The 19,809-nt window shown below is 41.9% G+C and overlaps 1 protein-coding gene across 5 annotated transcripts in view; it reads right to left on the reverse strand.

Moving 5' to 3' along the window:
* WLS (Wnt ligand secretion mediator) overlaps positions 1-13,460 on the reverse strand; it is a 105,940-nt gene extending 92,480 nt beyond the window's left edge. For 2 of the 5 annotated variants that reach the window (XM_060089946.1, XM_060089944.1), the window contains exon 1: positions 12,312-12,446. In XM_060089946.1, the coding sequence (XP_059945929.1) occupies positions 12,312-12,429 (118 nt within the window). In that variant the 5' untranslated portion in view covers positions 12,430-12,446. The other 3 variants (XM_060089947.1, XM_060089945.1, XM_060089948.1) reach the window with 3 other exon arrangements.
* Positions 13,461-19,809: the final 6,349 nt, after the last annotated feature.

The following is a 19,809-nucleotide window of genomic DNA, read 5'->3' on the forward strand; positions in this document are numbered from 1 at the left end:
CACAGCATGTTTCAGTAGTTCAGGAACCTGGAAGAATGTATGGATGAATTCATTCCCACCCACCAGATCAACAAGCTGAACACAATGGGATGCAGAGGTGGTTATTTGAATGTCTTATGCTTTCTTGTCAAGGGCAGTTATAAAAGCTGACATTACAAATACATTACTGATCTCTAAGAAGAACCATAAATACATCTGCAAAATTCTTGGAAGGGAAATTCTGAAAGATGAATTTTCCATCTTTAAAAGTTTATAGAAAATTAAGCAAATTATGTGATCTTCTTAAAGAAGCCCCTAAAAATCAGCTCTCAGGGAGCAGAAGAAACACACTTAATTCTTAAAGATAATAAATCACAAAATTCCATTATGGTTCCACATTCCCATTTGAATATTCAAGATTCATGTACTAGGGTGTCCCTTTTTCCCAGCAAACTTTATCAGCTAGTATGGATAACCACAATCAATTTTCTGCCTTTATGGCCAAATAAAGACCCAATACATAAATCAGGCCTAGTAGTAATCACTGTAACTCTAGGCATAGGTAATGAAACACTCCCCTAGCAGTCAGGAAACTTGGTTCAAATCTTCTCTCATTGCAATTTCTCTGTGCTTTAGTTTCTATTGTACAACATAACAAGAAAAGGTCCCTTCCCCAAACTCCTCAAACTTACAATTTTATAAATCTAAGCATATAAGTCATGAAGGTGACATAATCTTTTAAGTTCAAGTAAGCAATAAGAAACCTGTCCTCATTTAAATTATAAAAGAATAGCCCAGAATAGAGCGTTAGAAATTTTAGGGCTGACCTTAAAGTTGAAGCATTTTAGCTACCCCTGCAACAGGTCCAAAATGCAAGGCATTTATCTATTTCTTCAAGAAGTATTACTGAGCACCTACACTGCACTACCCTGTAGTAACCACTGGAGATAAAGATGAGCACATTAGACCATCCTTGCTCTCATGTAGTTTATAGTCTTACAGGGATTATATTTTAACTTTATTTTTCTTTATAATTCCTTATAATACAACACAATAATTCTAGCTAAGGTTTCAGAAGTAGTTAACATTTTATAAGAAAAAGATCATTTCTTTCCTTGAAGCTTGACTTTCAAAGGTCTTTGTCATTTATATTATATCTAGAAGCAAAAACATTTCCCAGTGGATGATGACTTCAATTTTATAATGTAAAACAGAACAACTGGGATTTGCCAGGCAGCAAGCATGGATGGAATCTCTCTTCCACATATTGAGTGGTATTCATTTAAAAGTCAAGCTACCTGGGCTATATATGCTATAAAGAGCCATGAATACTGGCAAGCATTTTAAAAGGCAAAATTTAAGATTCAAATTAAACCTTGGTGAAAACTATCACGAACTGGATCAAAAAGTAAGTTACCTGCTCTAATTCACCAAATGTGTGGATGACATGCTTCTTGAACTGCTGGCTTGCATGGATTATGCTTAATGGGAAGGCTATCAAGCAGGGTGGCTGGGTTTCTAATTTTATGTAATTCACTAAGAGGCAGAAATAAGCTGCCATGAGCCTAACTAGACATGGGATGACTCAAAAAAATCCTTAAAAAGCTAATTAGTGACGACTTCTAATTCAGGGAAATGTCTAACATATATTGATGGATCTAGCACATACGCACAGGTAACATATTCTCTCATTTAAACCCATAACCTCCTGTGAGGGAAAAATGTTTAGACAAGGAAACTGAGGCTGGCTCATAGAATGTAAATGGTTTGTCCAAGTTTGATAACAAACCGGATCACACCCATTGATCAACCCAAAAACCACATGCCAGCAGTTAGAAATCTGATCACTTTAAATCAGTAAGTCTATCATTGAACAGAAACATCATATGGAAAACCTTGAGCCAACACCATGTTGTTTTGCAGTGTGACAATTCCCTAGGAATCTTATAAGAAGCCCAAGTCATTAAAGGCAACTTCTAAATTCCTGTAACGTCACTGCTTAGCTGGGAGAGTTACTCTAACATGAGATGCACAGAGAGCTGGCGGCTTCCCTGGACAGAGCTGGTATCAGTACCTAACCACATCCTGACCTGGAAATGTTGTCTTCTCAAATATATACTAGTGTTGATTTTGTTCAAATCCCAAGCCTACTGCTCATCCCTCTCCCAAACTATATTTTCTCTCTTTGTCTTTTTTTTTTTTTTGCGGTACGCGGGCCTCTCCCTGTTGTGGCCTCTCCCGTTGCGGAGCACAGGCTCCGGACACGCAGGCTCAGCAGCCATGGCTCACGGGCTTAGTTGCTTCACGGCATGTGGTATCCTCCCGGACCGGGGCACGAACCCGTGTCCCCTGCCTCGGCAGGCGGACTCTCAACCACTGTGCCACCAGGGAAGCCCTCTCTTTGTCTTTTTTAACAGGTAGGTGGGGTAGAGAAGCAACATGAGAGAATTCTCCCGATCTCTAGAAAAAACTAAGATGCTAACTGAAAGGGGACCTTAGCATACTTTTAGTTTAAAAATCTTAGGCATCTACAAATTATTCTGTTTCTTTCTCTTTCATCAACTATTATCCAGAAACACCACATGCTCATAGAGCATAACTCTGTTCCATTTGGGCATGTTCAAAGAACGATGCTGGCCGAGGATTTAACACAGGCTGGCTCGTGAACATGCAAACGCTGTACAGTTAGGAGACTGGGTGACTGAACGGATGTCCAAGGCCCTGGAGTTGCCTGTCACAAGCCCCTACCCACCTCACCCACTGCCACCTCACAATTCGGAAGAAGCTGATCCCTTCTAAGTACAGATGTGTTCTTTAAGTGACAGCAAGGCCCCTGGTGCAGTCTCTTTCCAAAGCCTCAGTAAAAATCTTATCTACAACTTCCTTTTGCCCAGGCACGCAGAGGCTGAAGGCAGAGCCCATTTCACACAAGCCAGAACTAGCTCAACAGAGCAGAGCAAAGAAAGGAATGTGGGGATGTGTCTTTTCTACATTTGAGGCATTCCGTTCTCAGGCGAGTTCTAACCTAAATGAGAGCAGATAAAATATATAAGAACCTGTAGTAAAAGGAACAGAAAAAAGTCTTGATCTGCCTTGAGAGAGGGCTGGGTTTCACAAATATGGATCCCAACTTTCTGGTTGGGATCACCTGAAGGCAAGCATGTTAAAGAGAGAATTAAAAGAAAAAAATTCATTACAGCTAAATCAGAGGTGCAGAAAAACAGTGCTTTGTGACTCTGCTTAGTTTCAGCAAAAATAAGAGAAGTAGAAGAATCTACCCTGTCATACCGGCACCTCTGAAATCACAAAAATATGCTTGTCAGACACAACTGCATAAGGCCTTCAACAATTTAAGCCCTGTTTTGGCAATTTGAATTTTCTACTTGCAAGTACCTTCAGAGTGCAGAAATGGCAGATACAAAGGATGAGGAACTTTGTTGTTTCTTTTGTATGTAAAATAGACCCAGAAAATACAGGGCATGTCACTTCCCCTAAACTCACTACAACTTCAGAATTATGCCTGCCACAAACATCCCCTGAAAGCACAAAAGTTAGTCACAGATGTTTAGACAAGGAAGCTTTAGACTGATGAAGTCTTTAAACATGAGGATGTCATTTTGGGTTGGATTGGTAAGGACCATAGTGCACAGTTTTAAGTTTTAAATTTACATTTTCTCAAGCAGAAGAAAGGGGATGTACCACCCGCTCAGCAAACAAGGAAGAAATTTACCTTTATTTTTGTTTTTTATTATTATGTGGTATTCTTTAGAATCCACATAGAACAGCTTAACACTCCATATAATCCTATTGCTTCATCAGAAGTTAGCTAAGAACATTAAGTACACAAAGGCAAGCAGAAGACAGTAAAGTTATTGCTACTTTATTTTCAAGTAACAGGAAAGTCAACAGAGCTTTAAGAACCACAGGTTGGGAATTTTCTGCACATTAACTATACGACGGAAATCAGATGATCTTCACGCTGAAAAGCAGAAAGAGATATATGCTTGGAGTGCTGACTGGCATTAGAACCTGAGTCTAAACCAAGGCTCTGCCTCTAATTGTGTAAACTAAGCCCCTTCCCTTTCTTGGGACTCGGATTCGTCCTCAAAGGAGGTAGGACAAGATGGTCTCCAAGGCCCTTCCATCTTTACAATTTAATAGCAACAAGCTTCACAGCTTCCATTCAGGCCAGATACCACCAAAGGGGACAGACACAGTGGATCCAAAAAGCTGCACTCATGGCAAGTGATAAGATCACAAAGCTTTAGAATGGAGTCAATTAACATACTCCAGCCTATAATGTAACGATGCCCCTGGAGGGGGAAGGGGTGCTACTGCTAGGTGTGAAATGACTTGCCTATATCCAGAGACCCCAGAACCCGGGGCATGCTCCCTTTCTCTCTAGGTAACATGTCCTCATGTTACCTACCACACATCTACATCTCTCTGCTGCCAGTGAGTTTCTGTGGCAAATTGTCCCAACTGCTGTAGACTTAGAAAATGGCATAACCAACCTCTATTAAAATTGCCTATAAAGCAAAAGTAATTAACCTGGAGCAAAATGTGCATGCTTTAGGACAATGATTTAGACTCATGTTCTTTTTAGCTAGTTATCTGCAACAATATTAATATCTACCATTTGGGGAAGGCTCATTCTGAGACATACAGTTATAATGGGAATTCATGTTAGAAAGCAGGTTGACCTCTCTGGGCACCTTCAAACTCAAAATGAGTAATGTTTTGGGTCATTCCACTTCCCTCTGCCTAAATAGATCCATGAATCTGGAGGTGTTTGACAAAGTGGTGGTGACTCAAGAAAGAAAAAGCATAGAAAATAAACGACGTCAAGGCTAAATTCTTCCAGATCTAAGAGCAGAGAGGTACAGAGAAAGAAAAGTAGGAGAAATGGATATGGGTTAAGCAGATGGTTTCAGCAAAATGTCCTCTGGGAATCAGATCTCTGGTGGGCCTGGCTCAATGAGAAACCCAAAGGGTGCCTTATCCTCATGATAGTGGATTCTTCACTACAGTCATCCATGAAATAGGAGGCCTCTGCCCCACATCACAGTTGAGGGTGGGAGCCAAGGAGCTTTTGTGACTTATTTGCGATCACGGAGACCACAGATCGTCTGCAGAGTTACAGCCAAGTTCCTCTTCACTACATGATGCTGCCCTGAGACCAGGCACTCTCTCCCTGGGAGGGGCTCAGTCCAAAACTAAAAGCAGCAGATAACTGGCCCCCAACCAGCTCTCATGAGCTTAACCTCCTTAATCTGGGGCTTGAAAAAAAAAACCAAAAAACTGAACCAATCATTTACAGACCGGTTACCTTCTTCATAAAGAAAAATCATAATGCCTTGCCAAAACAAATGTAATAACTTGGCATCTTCTTTCAATTTCTTCTGCTTTCTTGGAAATGTGTATTTATGGATATAGCCTCTTAGTTAACCCAGGGAATTAACTAGAAGATTAAGAAGGCCCTATAATTCCGGTGGGCCAGTGAAGAAAGAACACCCTTTACCAGGGAATATTAAAAGAATAGAGTAGAAAAGAAAAAGAGGGAGCAGAAATTGCACTTGAAGGCCCAGGATTTAAACAGGCAAGTAGAGAAACACTAGCTCAGCTTGGGAGGAGTGGGTGACATAGGAAGTAGATTTTGGAAATCCAGGCATAAGTTATGTCCCAAAGAGATGTTCTCATATGTTTATATGGGCCTTAATTTTCCTTTCCTGAATCCATATTCTACTCCTATCTCCCTTCTCCACACCCACATTCCCCTTTCTTGTATTTAACAGCTATATTCAGGACCTATTGTGTATGCTAAGTCTAGCTGGCATTCAGGTCGAAGCAACTCTTTGACAAGTTTTCAATTACAACTCTCAGTTACTCTTTGCTGTATGTAATAATTTCTTTTGGGGGGGCTGGGGTGTAATTTCTTCGGGTTCAGCCCTCTTCGGCATTGCCTGCAAGCACTGGCCAACATTTACAATAGCTGGTGAAGGAGGTTAATATATTTTAGGAATTGGGATCATTTGTATAGGAAGTAACTAGGTCAATGAATAGTACCCAGGCAGTGATGGGAGTACGTGGTCTGGGAAAGGCGTAGAAGCAGAAAAAGCCAGTCTGAGCTTTCATCTTCTATTGAATCTGTGTAGAATGTTTCATCACACTTGACTCTTTGTTTCCCATAGAAATTGAAGGAACAATAGGAGGAGAGTGGCATTAGACTTGAGAGCATGGCTTGATTCAGTTCAGGATCACGGGCTTGAATGCCAGCCCTCTTATTTACCATCTCTGTTAACTCTGAAAAGTTCCTTAAGTGAGCCTCATGCTCACCTGAAAACTGGAGAAAGTACCTGCTCCTCTAGGTTGTTATGTTCATTAAGTGAATCAATACATGTAAAATGTTTTCCATAGTCACCCAATAAATCTTCAAAAAAGCAACAAATCATAATTAGCCAAATCCCTCACTACTGGTCAGATGACACTCTGATTATTGCTTTTGCTCCTCAACAAAATTTAATTATGGGTGGAACATGGTAGGGTGGGAGGGATGGAGGGGAGGGAGAGGTAGTGTTAAAGGGCTAAAGAACCTTAGGATTTCTGTATTCTAAAACATATGAGTTGCTCTTTTCTGTTATTTATCAATTCTTTTTGATTAGCCCTATTATGAAAAGGAAAAAATGCAAAACATTTCATCATCAAGTCTGAGAAGTTCAGTGCCTCAAGCTCCTCCTCTCCACTCCCATCCCTATCCAGTCACTTTTTCTGGGAACCATCCACATCTGGCACACTTGTCTATTCTATTGTGCCACCGTTACAACACCTCAGAGAAAACAGAAGACAAATGAAATAGACGTGATCTTTTCACATCTTGATGCTCTCTGTCTCCCTTCATCTCAGAGTCTCTATTAAAACTGAGGGCAGTAAATCTCTCAATAGAGAAAATCCATCAGCATTTTTTTCAATAGGACATGTACCTATTCATGGCGTCAGCATGGAAGCCTCCAGTTTGAAATGCCCTTGTTATTATGCATGGGTGTATATATAAACAAAAATTATCCTTTGGGGAAACTGAATTTTCAACTTTCAGTAAGAGGCTCTTCTTTCAACTGCTCTCACTGCCAATCCACACCCTCTAAAAAACCTCTCCAACCTCAGTTGATTTCTTCTCTCCTCTTCCTTTGAAAAAGTCCAGACTTATATAACTGTATAAATGTTAAAACCACTAACTAGATAAAATAAAATTGAGTAATCTTCCTTAAGGTAGCAGAACTCAAACACTTTGTGGCTAATGAACTTGGCTGCTCAGCCAGTTGGATTATTCATAGAATTATGGGGACTGGTTAAAACCTGTAAGAAATTGGTTGGACTGGCATATATAGACTTCTCAGAAGTTGTCCTCCCTTAGCTGGGTCAAGGCTCTGCTTTATTAAGTACAGCTGGACTCCATTTCACTTATCATCACATTTTATACTTTTTCTTTTAACATGTTACCTGTTGGTTAGAAATGAGAAATTGGTTGCATTTGCAGTGTTACTTATCATGTCTGTCTACATTCAAACCATTTCTATTCAGCCCTAGAAGGCAAGGCTTTGGGAAGTGGGGTCAGGAGCACCTAATGGTTGATAATTCTGGATTGACTGGAATCCAATCTGAGTTTTGACCCTGACTAGCTAGGTAATCTTGAGCAATTTTTCTAGACCTTTCTGTACCTCAGTTTACTTATGTGTAAAATGGGTACAACAGTACCAATGTGGCAAGGCTTTGCATGAATCAAATTAAACAAAGTCTGGCACACAGTACATATTTAACACATGTTTAGCATTATTTATATTGTTATATTAATATGTTAAGATGAAATATTAATATAACCCTTTGGCTTCTCATTTCACATGTTCTCAAATTCCCAGTAAATGAGTGAGAATTATCATGATATTAAAAACCTCATCATAAGAAATCTTTGGCTAGTGAACTTGGATTAAGAGGGACTCTTTTCTACCTCTGGCTCCCCGAGGTTACTCAGGCTTCAAGTCCCCTCTTTCCTAAGCTCTAGTCAGCATTGTAGCACTATGCTGGGTACACATTAGGCTCTAATCAATATTTTGCACACTAGGTAGGTAACATACATGAGCTCTAAGCTAAGGACTTTCACACAATTCCAAATTCTAAATCTCCATAGAAACACCTTTATGAGGAAGATAAGGTAAGAATATTTCCTCAGTCTACATGGATTAAAAAGAAAATTTTTTTTAAGGCTGCATTACTGCAAAATGTCAACTAGCTAGGGAAGGCTTTGAGTCTAGATCTGGGTTCCAGGCAGGGGACTTGAAAACCTTACAAAGTCACACTATTATCTCAAGGAAATGTTTCTCACTTTGAACAGGGAAAAGGGAAAGTTCCAATAGAAGCCTAGACAGGCTGTACTGAATGATTAGATGAAAGCATGATTAGAGACTGTTAGCACTAGCATGACTCTGTTGCAATAACCAAGTAGATAGCTTAGATAGTTTTTTAAAAGTCAAATAATGTAATTTCAATTACAAAAAATTTCCCACTCTTTACAAAAGAATTTTTGAGGTTGCACAGTACTTCTACAAACCATATTAGATACTCTGATAGTTAACAAAGAAAAAAATGACATGGTTTAGTCAGATATGAAATTTTACAAAATAAGAATCAAATACAGAAAAATGTGGAGTAACATCAACCAAAAGCAAGTTCATTAGTTCTTTTCTCAACAGATACCCAAACACTGCAGGACTGCCAAGTATTGCATTATTAATATATGTTAAAATGTAATAAATACTACAACAAGTTTAAAACCTAATATATTGGGAAGCAAACACTTATATACTCTGCATAACTGTAATTTTATCTAATTTCTTAAAATCCTGCCCCTTTCAAGTAAGTGACAGTAGCAGAAACAAAAACTCTTCATATTAATGGACCACAATCAAAACCATCCATAGTTGCCATTCAAACAATAATAGCACAATAATACGGGCTATATCATTGAAAAGCAGTAGATAAGTCTATGCTAAAATTGAGAAAACTGATTATATATGTGTGTATATGTATGTGTATTATACATGCATACACACATATAATATTCTCAGCAATAAAAAACAAGAAAAGGCTGCTCACACACTAAGCCTTTGAAAGAAAGCAATCCTTCCTAAAAAAATAATAATGGGCAATTTGTTGATACATATTTGTGTTTAAGTTTGGAATATTCTAATTTATGGGTATGCTTAAAACAATGCAATAATTTTCTATTCATCCAATCCTGATCTTTATACTCTTACCAGTTTTAGAACAGGTGGGAACGGTGACCTGCTTTTCCAACCATTATATCTCCCAGACATGACTAATTTGAAGCTGAGCAAATTGCACATAATAGGCCAGGGAATCAAGTTCATGATTTTTCGTCGGCTGCACTCTTGTTTCAGCACACATGGTCTCCTTCCCCTCCCCGCTTCCACCACCCCTGCAGCTGCTTCTCTATGAACTAAACTCACCAAACGTGAAATCAAAGGAAAATTATTTTTAAAATTTTCTGCAGGCTTATTTTTAAGGAGGCTAAAGATTAAGCTATATCTCTAAAAATATTTTCTTTTCCTTCAGGGGTTCTTAAATTTTTAAATGAATTCTAAATACAAAATAAGTTAGCCACTTAAGAAACCTTCTCAATACATAAGAAAACAATCAGATGCATGATTTTATAATGACTCAAAGTTTTTACAAAAGCATGGCATAATTCAGTGAATTCTTAAGTACCCCAAATTCTACCACATAAGATATAGCTTCCCAGAGACTTCTTGAAAAATCCCATTAAAGGCTTAGCAGTATACAGACCCTGGCACAAAACAAACAAAACAAGCACAAAAACAAACCAAAAAAACCTTGGTTCTAAGAAGGCTGTTGGAGCAGGGGAGGATTTAAGCTGACTAAACCAAAACCCAATCCCTCTTATTTCCTTTTTACCTAGTGTTTAAATTTTTCCGCATCAATTCTAGAAGGCTACAACCAAACACCAGTCTGAATGCCACATAAAACTTAAGCACTGAAAAATTCATACAATTTCACAACTGAAAGGAATCTTAAACTCATCAACCTACCAATGAGGAGACTGAAGCCTGTTGGTTAACTGAAAAAGTGCCTGTCACCTTGGGTGCATGGTTTGTCATTATTGTTTGGGGGGGGGGTGATTGTTTTTGTTTTGCGTCTGCGTGTGTGGAGTACTTACAACACCCTTACCATCAGGAGCTTTTCCATTCGGATCCTCCCCTTTCTAGGCTAGGCTGTCATGTTTCCTTTCATCTAGGACAACAGTGATCAAAAAGGAACTTATATACCAAGGCCAATTCAAAGTGAAGATTTCACTTTCTCACTTGGCCTCTGCAGATGAATTAGAAAGACAATGCACACCTAAGACAACGGGATCAATAGGGTTGAGCAGTGAAGAAGTTCTCTTCTCACTGGGGAGCGTGGAAGAGGAGGTTTCTGGACTTTACTTAGACTTTCCAGCCTACACACTTCTCCAGCTACTGATTCCACTCACTCACTTTCTTGAAGTTCCATCCTTTGCTTAGTTTCACCTGCTTTCCAGTTTAGGGAAGTTTGGTGGGAAGACGTATCACTTACCTTTTGTTGATATTTATTTCCCATGTTTAGGTCTTATAGCATAGCTAAGTTCTTAGATTTGTTTAACAGCAAAAAAAAAAAAAAAATTACTCTACAACTGGTTGAGGTAAGGGCTAAGCCACTATTCAAGTGTTGCGGTGAAATGGATCTGATCTTTTCAGCCTTCAGGCCAGAACTAGGGACATAGCCTTGGCAGCTAAGGAGGAGAGGTAAGAGGTAAACGTACACAACAATTTCCCCCAAGAAGTGTTATACAGAGATAGTTTTCTTTTTCAAGCAAAGATGGAATTCAATCAGTTGATTTACTGAGGGGAATCTAGACCTATCACTAACTTTTTGAGATTGTTATCAGATATGGTCACTAATCAAGTTCTCAGGGAAAAACAACCCTTGGCACCACTTACTCCAAACAAACCCCTCCTTGAATATACAACTGTTCTGATCGTATGGAAACTCCAATGTCCAGCAGCCACTCACCAATGCCCTTGGACCTTCTCCACAGTACTAAGATTCCAGAAATTATGCTAGTTCCAGAAGTGCCCTAAGAAACCTACAACAGTGGATAATGGGCTAGATCAACTTTAGAAAAAGAAACACACACCAACAAATACCAGGGAACTATGTGTAATGGTTCACTGCTTGTGCAAAAACCTCAAAGAGGATGAAGGTCAGACAGGGATAATAGGCCAATTTAATTCTGAAAGCACAAGGTGCAAGAAATTTTAATTATGGTCTGCCACTGAAATCACACAAGATCCAATGGCATCTAACTGCAACTGCTCATCAAGGGAGACAAGAGGTGTAATTGTAACCGCTGCATAATCACCGTGAGGGCACAGAGAAGGCTGCCTTCAGCTCCCAGTAGAGAATGTATTAAGAGCCTCGAAAAATCCAATACAGGGAAACATGGAGATTGCACGTAGCTAAACAGGAGCTCCTAACGGGAGGGGTGGGGGGAGGGTTCCAGGAATAAAAAGATTAAGCTGTTTGACCCAAATTGAGGATACGAGCTTGGAAAACTCTGAACCTCCTTCTGCTTTGTGGATACACACACAGCGAAAGGCACGATCTCCTCCAGAAATTTCTCTCCTTGGTGAAGCTTCACCCACTCTCCTTTGTTTAAACAATTAGCTTGGATGTTACGGTGATTTACAAAACCAGACTCCCTTTCATTTGTTCCCATCAAACCCAGTCTGGAGACAAAACGTCAGGCACAGGACTCGAGGTGCCCAAGCCTGTGCAGCTCTCACGACCACGACGACACCCGCGCCGCGCGGGCTCCGGAAAAGGGACGCGCGCAGAAAGCCCCTCCGTAGACTCTCCACTCCGCAAAGTTTTACAGATCTGCGAAATACGGAAGCCAAGCCTCTCATCCCTACCCGTGGCGAAGTTGGCGCTGAAGTTTGCGCCGGGACGTCCTAAATCTCGAGGGTAAGGGGAAAGCGACTGTGCGGAGAGGCGGGAGGATGGATGGAGATGGAGACACGGCGAGAAGAAGGGAGTATTTTTGAGTGGAAGGTCTGTGAAACCATCTTCTTCACCCGGAAGCGTGTTTGGCTCGAGAGGTCCGGGCGATGCACGCCGGGGAGGTCTCCCAGGGGGGGAGCTGTCACCTGCGGGGGGCTGCGGCGGGGCGCAGGCCGCCCTCCTAGGCGCCAAGGTAGGACCCGGGGCTCCAGACTCACCGGCTCTCGGAGCTCTAAGAAGTGGGGGAGGGGGAGATTCGCGAGGGCGGGAGGCCAAAAGCAACACCTTTCCGATACGCCTTTCCCCTCCGACCTCTCCAACTTCCCGCAGCGCCATCCAAGGACTTTCTCCCACCGTACCTCACCCCATCCAGGCTCCGGGCCAAGGCTCGGACCTTGCGGACGGCCACGGCGGGGCGTGGGACGGGAGTGCGACGAGGAAGCCGAGGGCACGAAGGTCAGGACCCCAAATGCAAACTCTCAGCCCCCAGCTGAGACAACCCAAAGCGTTTACACATGCAGAGATCCCAGCCCTGTAACAGGGCTCTCTGGGTTTGCGCCGGGCGCAGTTCTCTGACTCTTCAGTTGTTCCTAATAAAGTCGATTACGTTGCCCTCCGGGAGCTGATTGGGAGGGAAGCGAGAGGAAAAGGGGGGGGAACGCGGGAAAAAGCGGGGGGAGCGGCAATCAACTTTGTAACCCAGCGCTTCCTCGCGCGATCCGTCGCCATGCTTAAGATTCCCACCCCCGCTACCCCCCTCCTTCCTTTCAAGTGGATACTGAAACTAGGCCAAAACTTTTCCCCCTCCTTTTCTCTTAGCCACTAGACTGGATTGTGCCCCACGGAGCCCCATGGAGCTCTGCTTTCTTAAGCACAATAGCCGGACTAATTAGATCATAGAAGCAAGGCAGTGATACTGTAACAAGTAGCCGAAGAGGCAAAGAGGGAAGGGGCCCGAAAAGAGAGAAAAGGGGGAAAAGTTTGCAGCTCTCGCACTTACCCATCAAGCCTCCCACCAGAAAGGCGATGATTTGGAACAGGAGCAGAATCCCACCAACAATGCACAGCTTCTTGGTGCTCATGTTTTCTATAATTGCCCCAGCCATTTTTGCGCCCCCCTTTTTCTTTTCTCCTTGAAATAAATGTTTTAGGGTGTGCTTTTTGCTCCCTTTCCTCTCACGCTCCCTTCTCCCTCGCCTCCTTTCTGGGCGCTGCAAAACTTCAGGGGTGCGGGAGCGCGGCGAGGATGGGACCGGGACGGAAGACGCCCGCACGGATTCCCCCGGCACAGCCGGCTCGGGCTCCCCCAATGCCAGGAGCTGTGATTGTGGCCGCTCCGCCGCCTGTGGACGCTTAAAGGAGCAGGGAAGCGGATCACATGACGCCGCCTCCCTCCCTTTCTTCCTCCCTCCCTCTCGCGCTTCCTCCCTCCCTCCCTACCTCCCGCTCTTCCACTCCCTCTTGCCCGCCAGTGCGGGGCTCCGAGCTCTGGCGGGTGCTGGTGTCCGGCTCCCGGGTCTGGAAGGCAACCTGTCCCGCCAGGGGCTCGTGTCGTTTGGGGGCTGATGTTGTTTAGTGGGTTCCCCCTACTCCGCTTCCCACACGTTTCCTCTTCTGGTGCGAGATTTAAATCCCCCGTGGGCAGCTCGGCAGACCTTTAACTTACGCCTTGACTTTAGGAAATGGTCCCCACCCCCAACTGCTAGAACTCTCTTTAGGAAAGAGGAGGAGAATTTTTTAAAGGGACCCAATAGATGCTTAAGTCAAAGCACGGAGATGCGGAATAAAGTCTCAGCTGGGCTTCCTTCTGCCTGATCCCAGCCTCGTTATTGGGCAAATACCCAGCTAAATCCCCCCCACTACACCCCTTGGGGAACCCTGCGCTCCAGCCAGATCAGGCCACTGTTCATTACCACATTATCCCCCCATTCCATAGGTTTCCAGAGCCTTAACCCTGGCTCTTGCCTTGAAAGAAAATATATTCTACCCCATCGGAGTTTTAAACCTCATTTAAAAACCAGCTCGCCTGAAAAATCTTTCTTACTTTCCAAACCACCTCCTTTTAATATCTCCGGGCATTAAGACCCTACAATTCCTGTGTTTACGTTCTTACCTCCTATTGCAAGGACTTGTGTGCACACGTTTGTCTCCACCATTTAGCTGTAAACTCCTGGGGGATAGGGACCGAGTGCTCTTCATCTTTGTACCCCCCGTGGTGCTTAACAAAATTCTAGCTCTAGTAGGTCCTCTGTAAAGTTTTGTGGAATGAATAAATAAGTGAATGTGAAAGCAAGCCCACGGTGTGCATTTCAAAAGCCTGAGACCTTATTTGCCTTAGAGGGAACACATATTAAGTTACAATGTTTGTCCTCTCTTTGTAAGGATATATTTCTATTTATGCTTAACTTCCAGGGGGAAAGGTAAGTGGGACTCTAGAGATTTCCTGCTCCATCAAGTCTAAATTCCTGGGCCTGGCTGTTCCACGTTACATAAACTAGCCACTTGACCAGTATAACTCACATTGCCCCACAGACCCTTGGTTTGGTAACACCCTATTCTCACACATACACAGTTTCCACCACCCACCACCCCTTACATGCCTAGTTTCTTGTCCCTCGCCTCCACCTACACCCTCGTCATACCAAGGGAATATGCCAAGCCCTGTCTCCTCCTCTACTCTGTTCCTGATTTCTCGGTGCCCTTATAGAAGATGCCATGCAGGTTACACTTAATAGAAGTGTTCGATTCTAATCTCCAGCTAGACCAGGAACTCCTTAAGGACAGGTGCCAAACCATACATATATAAAATTCCATCTCCTTGGAGTCTAACAGTTTTTAACAGTTCTGGGGATACAGTTGTTATTTATTTATTCTTCCCTTTAACCAATAGGCACATATTGCACCCTTAACTTGTCCCAACTTTTCTTTTCTAAGTACTTGAGGATACCAAGATGTGAAGACACTTGCCCTTGACCTGGAGGAGCCCCAGACTAGCTGTTATTCACTGAATAGTGATTAACCATCTTTACTTTACAGAACAGCAGATCAAATGGCAAATGGTCAGAAATAGACAGAATTGTTGTGAACAATAGCGGTCAGCACTTTGGTACCCAAACATAGATAGACCAGCGTGGGTTATTTTTGCATTCCTTCTTTACCTTTTCAGAATCTTAAATCATTTTTTTCCCTGTCAGAATTAGTTCCAGAGCATCATAAAAAGAAGTAAGAATGTCCTTCTCACCTTACTGCTAGTTAACTCTACATTCTGTGTTCTCATCTCAACAAGCTGGCAACTTCCACACATTTAAATAATAATGCCTTAGGGTTAGAATTCCTTTTTTTAACATCAAGGGATATTTCTAAAGTAAGGTTGACAGGATTCAATATCAAGATTTACTCTCCATTTGATATTACATTTCACTATTTAAGAAGAAAGAAATGGGTGTCCCACGCACTTCAAGTTTGAATTGGATCCATAAGATATTCTTGGCTAGTTGCATTGGTTTCTTCATTTAAGATTAATGAGTCCTCAACTCATTTTTCTATCAACTGCTACAACACACCCCATCCCCGTAGCTCCCAAATGCATCTCTTCAGAGTAACTGGCTTAACTCCGTATGTTCCAGTGTCCACATCTGGAAACCAGAGGCTTGGGATAAAATACTGGTTCCCCACAAATATGATCCCCTATTTTGAACAGGCACTTATATAACCATTTTTATTAAAAAGAGATATTTCTAATTGCTAATAAATGCTTCTAGCTTGCCTGAGATTACCAATATTGCCCAACTGAGTGTAGGGCAGACAACATGCAATATTGATCACCATAAACTGCTTTAAAAAATTCACAATGTCTATTATGTCTTTATGAATATTAAAAGTGACTATTGGATCCTTATTTCCCAAGGGAATAACACAGATGAGTAGAAAAGAGCATGAGTGTTTGAGTCCGCTGGATCCCAGCTCTGTCTCTTGCTATGTGTGATCACCATAAACCATTACAGAGTCATTTACCCACACTGAGGCTCAGGTTTCTCATCTGTAAAATGGAGATCATAATAGTACCTACCTCATGGTATTCTTGCAAGATATGATGATGATGATAACGATGATTATATTTAGGAACCCTTAGAAGAAAACAAAAATCTTGTGTTAAAAGACTAGTAAAACTGATCACTAATTGGTTCTTTCTCAGCTCTAAAATTTTATCATGTTGTAATTATTTTTGGAAGCATGTTTTAGGATCAGTCTGGGTGATTAACTATTTGACAAAAGTGCTAATAAGGCCAACATCTAGTACTGAACTCTGAACAACACTCAGTGAACCTTAAATATAGATATTCTATTCTAAAAACTGAGCCCAATCACCAGTAAAACACTTTTTGGAGTCATTAGGTACATTGTCCAAAAGACAGATAATCCAAGGATGCAATCCAGCTCTGCCAACTGAAACTGATCATTCCAACTCCACGTCACTAGACTTTAAGTTGGGGATCCTGATTTATCCATTGATTTATTTGAAGGGTTTGGCATATGGAAGGTCATAAAGATTGCAGTGCATATTTATTGAATGGATGAATGAATGAGTGAACGAATGTATGAATAAATGAATATCTAACTGAAGGTGGATGCACTGCAATTCCTCCCCCTCTCCCAACCCCCATTCCTGTATAGCGTTCACTGACTAAATGCCTATCTGGCACATTTTCCTGCGCTGAAGTTTGCACATCTATCTATATATGTGCTGTATTGTCACCCGTGGCTGGCAAGCTCCTTAAAAACAAGGAGATAGGGACTGAGCCTTTGTGTCTCTCACAGCCCCAGCACAGCAACTTGCACAGAGCGAGACTCAGTTCCTCAAGTTGAGAAAGCCCCCTTTGGAAGCCAAGGGTGGCATATCATTATTGTCATCGCAGTAAATGTAACATAGAAATACAAAAGAGTTGCACCTACCTACTCAAACACATAATTTACTCTCGGAGGGACCTAACAAGAGTAATAGTCCTACTCTGAGGCTTCTCATTCTCATAAATAGCTTTTATCCATAAATAGCATCCCCGCAGCTCCTCCGTTGTTGGTATTTTCTCACAGTTAGTGCCTGTGAATGCGAGCAGGCATTTGGGGTTCACACTCTATTATTCAGCGTCACTTTTCTCCCTCACTCTGTCTCTCTCCCTGAATGTGTGTATATATATATATATATATATATATATATATATATATATATATATATATTCAGTTTCTTTTAAAATGCTTATTTTTTTTCCACACAGAACCACCCTTCCCTTCTTTCTCTGAGTCCCATTGTCTTGTTTTGTGTATACACACAAGACCCTTCCCAGCCCCCTCCTTCACAGGCTAACCTTGGGTAGGAACTATGTAGAACCCAGAGCTTGGAAGACAAGTATTTCAACCTGATCTTTAGATGAATTTGTTTAATTAATAAATACCCCGCCACCCCTCCCTTTTTACATATCAGCACCTGCCCTGAAGTTCTCCATTTCACTTTTTCTTTCACATTTCGCATACATTTCAGACATTAGGCTTATTCATGCCCAACTTTAAGTCTTACTAATTGTGTAAATAAACTTGAGAAAATTACTTACCTTTTTGATATTTATTTTTCTTATTTCTAAAAAAAAAGGTGATAATATAACCTCATAGTTTGTGGTGAGCATTAAGCAAAATAATGTTACAAAGTGTCTAGCACAGAGCCTGGCACAAAGTGGGCACTCAACAAACATTTTGCATGTTATAAAGGAGGAGATTTCTGTTCCCAGATAGAAAAAAACAAACAAAAAAACCCCAAAGAACTATGAAACACCTAATTATTGACTCTGAAATTGCAACCGGAAGGGCACGTAAGAAACTTTATAGGTTTCCAGAGGCCTCCAGTGGGAGGCAGCTGACAACTTGAAGTAGCCAGCCAGCACCCTGCTGCTTCCCAGGCTTGAAAGAAGCTTCGGCAGAGAGCAGACATGCCTCCAGTGTTTAAACCTCAGAGGTCACACCTGCTGGGTTCCTGGAGCAGAGGTGGAGGAAAGGGCTTTTTCTCTTAGCGTGTTTTCATAGCCTGTATAAGCCTAATGGGGTCTGAGCTGACTGCTGCCCCCACTCCCCATCCTCTCACGACTGCTCTTCCTCCCCATCTCACCTTGTGCTCTGTCATGCTCACAAGCTCCTTTCCATCTGCTTCTCCCCAGCGAGAGTAGCAGTGGGAGGAGAGCCTGGACAGTGATCCTATGATGTGTGGACAGCACTCAACACCGCGGCACAGAGTCAGCACACAAATTTAGCTGAATGAATGAATGACCAATGAACATGTCCCAGTCCCTGGCTGTCCAGGGGTTCAAGAAGGCCCCCCACAGGTGGCCAATGGCAAGAAGAGGGGCTCAGACTTAACGTCAGCCCTAGACCATCTGGGGTGAGAATAGGCCCTGACTTGGACCAAAGCCCAGTCCTTACCCCCGTGTTAATTGTAAATTAGCTCAGAATCATCACTAAGCAGCTCAGCATGAAGGACAGTCTCCAATAAAAACAGCTTCAGGCGTCTATGTGTAATGTGGGAAAGTAAAGGTTGTATGAGAATAAAATACGTGAAAGTCAAGGAACTTCATATTTCTACTTCCCACTAGCCAAAGGAAACTGGGATGACTGGGAGTGAGGGAGGGCAGGTAATTCCCCAAATGTCAGATACATGGCAGCAAATAGCCCCTAATAATAACACCAATAATTATAACAGCAACAACAACAAGAACTTATATTGCTTCCTATGTACCAAGCACTCCATGAAATGCTTTACACATGTTATCACCATTAATGCACGTGACAACTTTTGAGGTAGGTACTATTTTTATCATTTTTAAAAGGGGAAAGCCAGTTCAGAGAAGGTAACGAATATTCCCTTGGCCACAGAGCTAGTAACGTGGGGAATTAAGATTCTAAAGTAGATGCAACACTCCATTCATTCAATCACCAAATATGTACTGAACTCCTCTAAGTGCCAGGGGCTGATCTAGACCCTGGGGAAGAGCAGTGAGCCCAACACAGGCCTTGCCCTCATGCAGCCTACTTTAGAAAGCTCACTTCAGAGCCTAGGTTCTCACCTCCTTTATGTCAGCCATGCCCTTTGAACTTATCAAAGAAAGAACCCCATAAGGCTGTGGAAGTGAGTAGAGATCATGTTGTCATTGGGCTGAGGGGCCTAACTCCTGCTTTCCCATGTTTCCCTCAGGAGACAATCATACAGAAACCCCTTTTCCTGCCAATTCTGAGACAGGCCCTGTTTTAGTGTTTTTCAGCTACTACTTAGTTCATACACTCAACTCTTTTTTTCTTCAGCACCTTACTCTCACTCAGGTCAAACTCCCCCCAATAAAGCCTTAAATCTTTGCAATTCTTTCCTTCCTTGGATCTGCCACTAAGGCTTTTCCAAGTTGAAGATCAATTTTCAAGTCAAATGACTCATGGAAGAAATTGTTAAGCATGATTTCACAGTGTTTTGAGAACATCCTTGAAGAATATACATTAGGAAAAGACATTCAATGAACAAAATTAATTTTGGCTTAACTAAGCTGCAGATTGAGTCCTAAAATATTTTTGTTTGCTATTGTGTTGTCTCTACACAAAGTTTCAAGTTGCTTTATAAATATTATTCATCTTACTGTATCATTTATATGGGTAAAAATTCCTACTTCTGATATATGTCTTACCTTT

Source organism: Mesoplodon densirostris, chromosome 2, assembly GCF_025265405.1.
Source record: "Mesoplodon densirostris isolate mMesDen1 chromosome 2, mMesDen1 primary haplotype, whole genome shotgun sequence".
Lineage (NCBI taxonomy): Eukaryota > Metazoa > Chordata > Mammalia > Artiodactyla > Ziphiidae > Mesoplodon > Mesoplodon densirostris.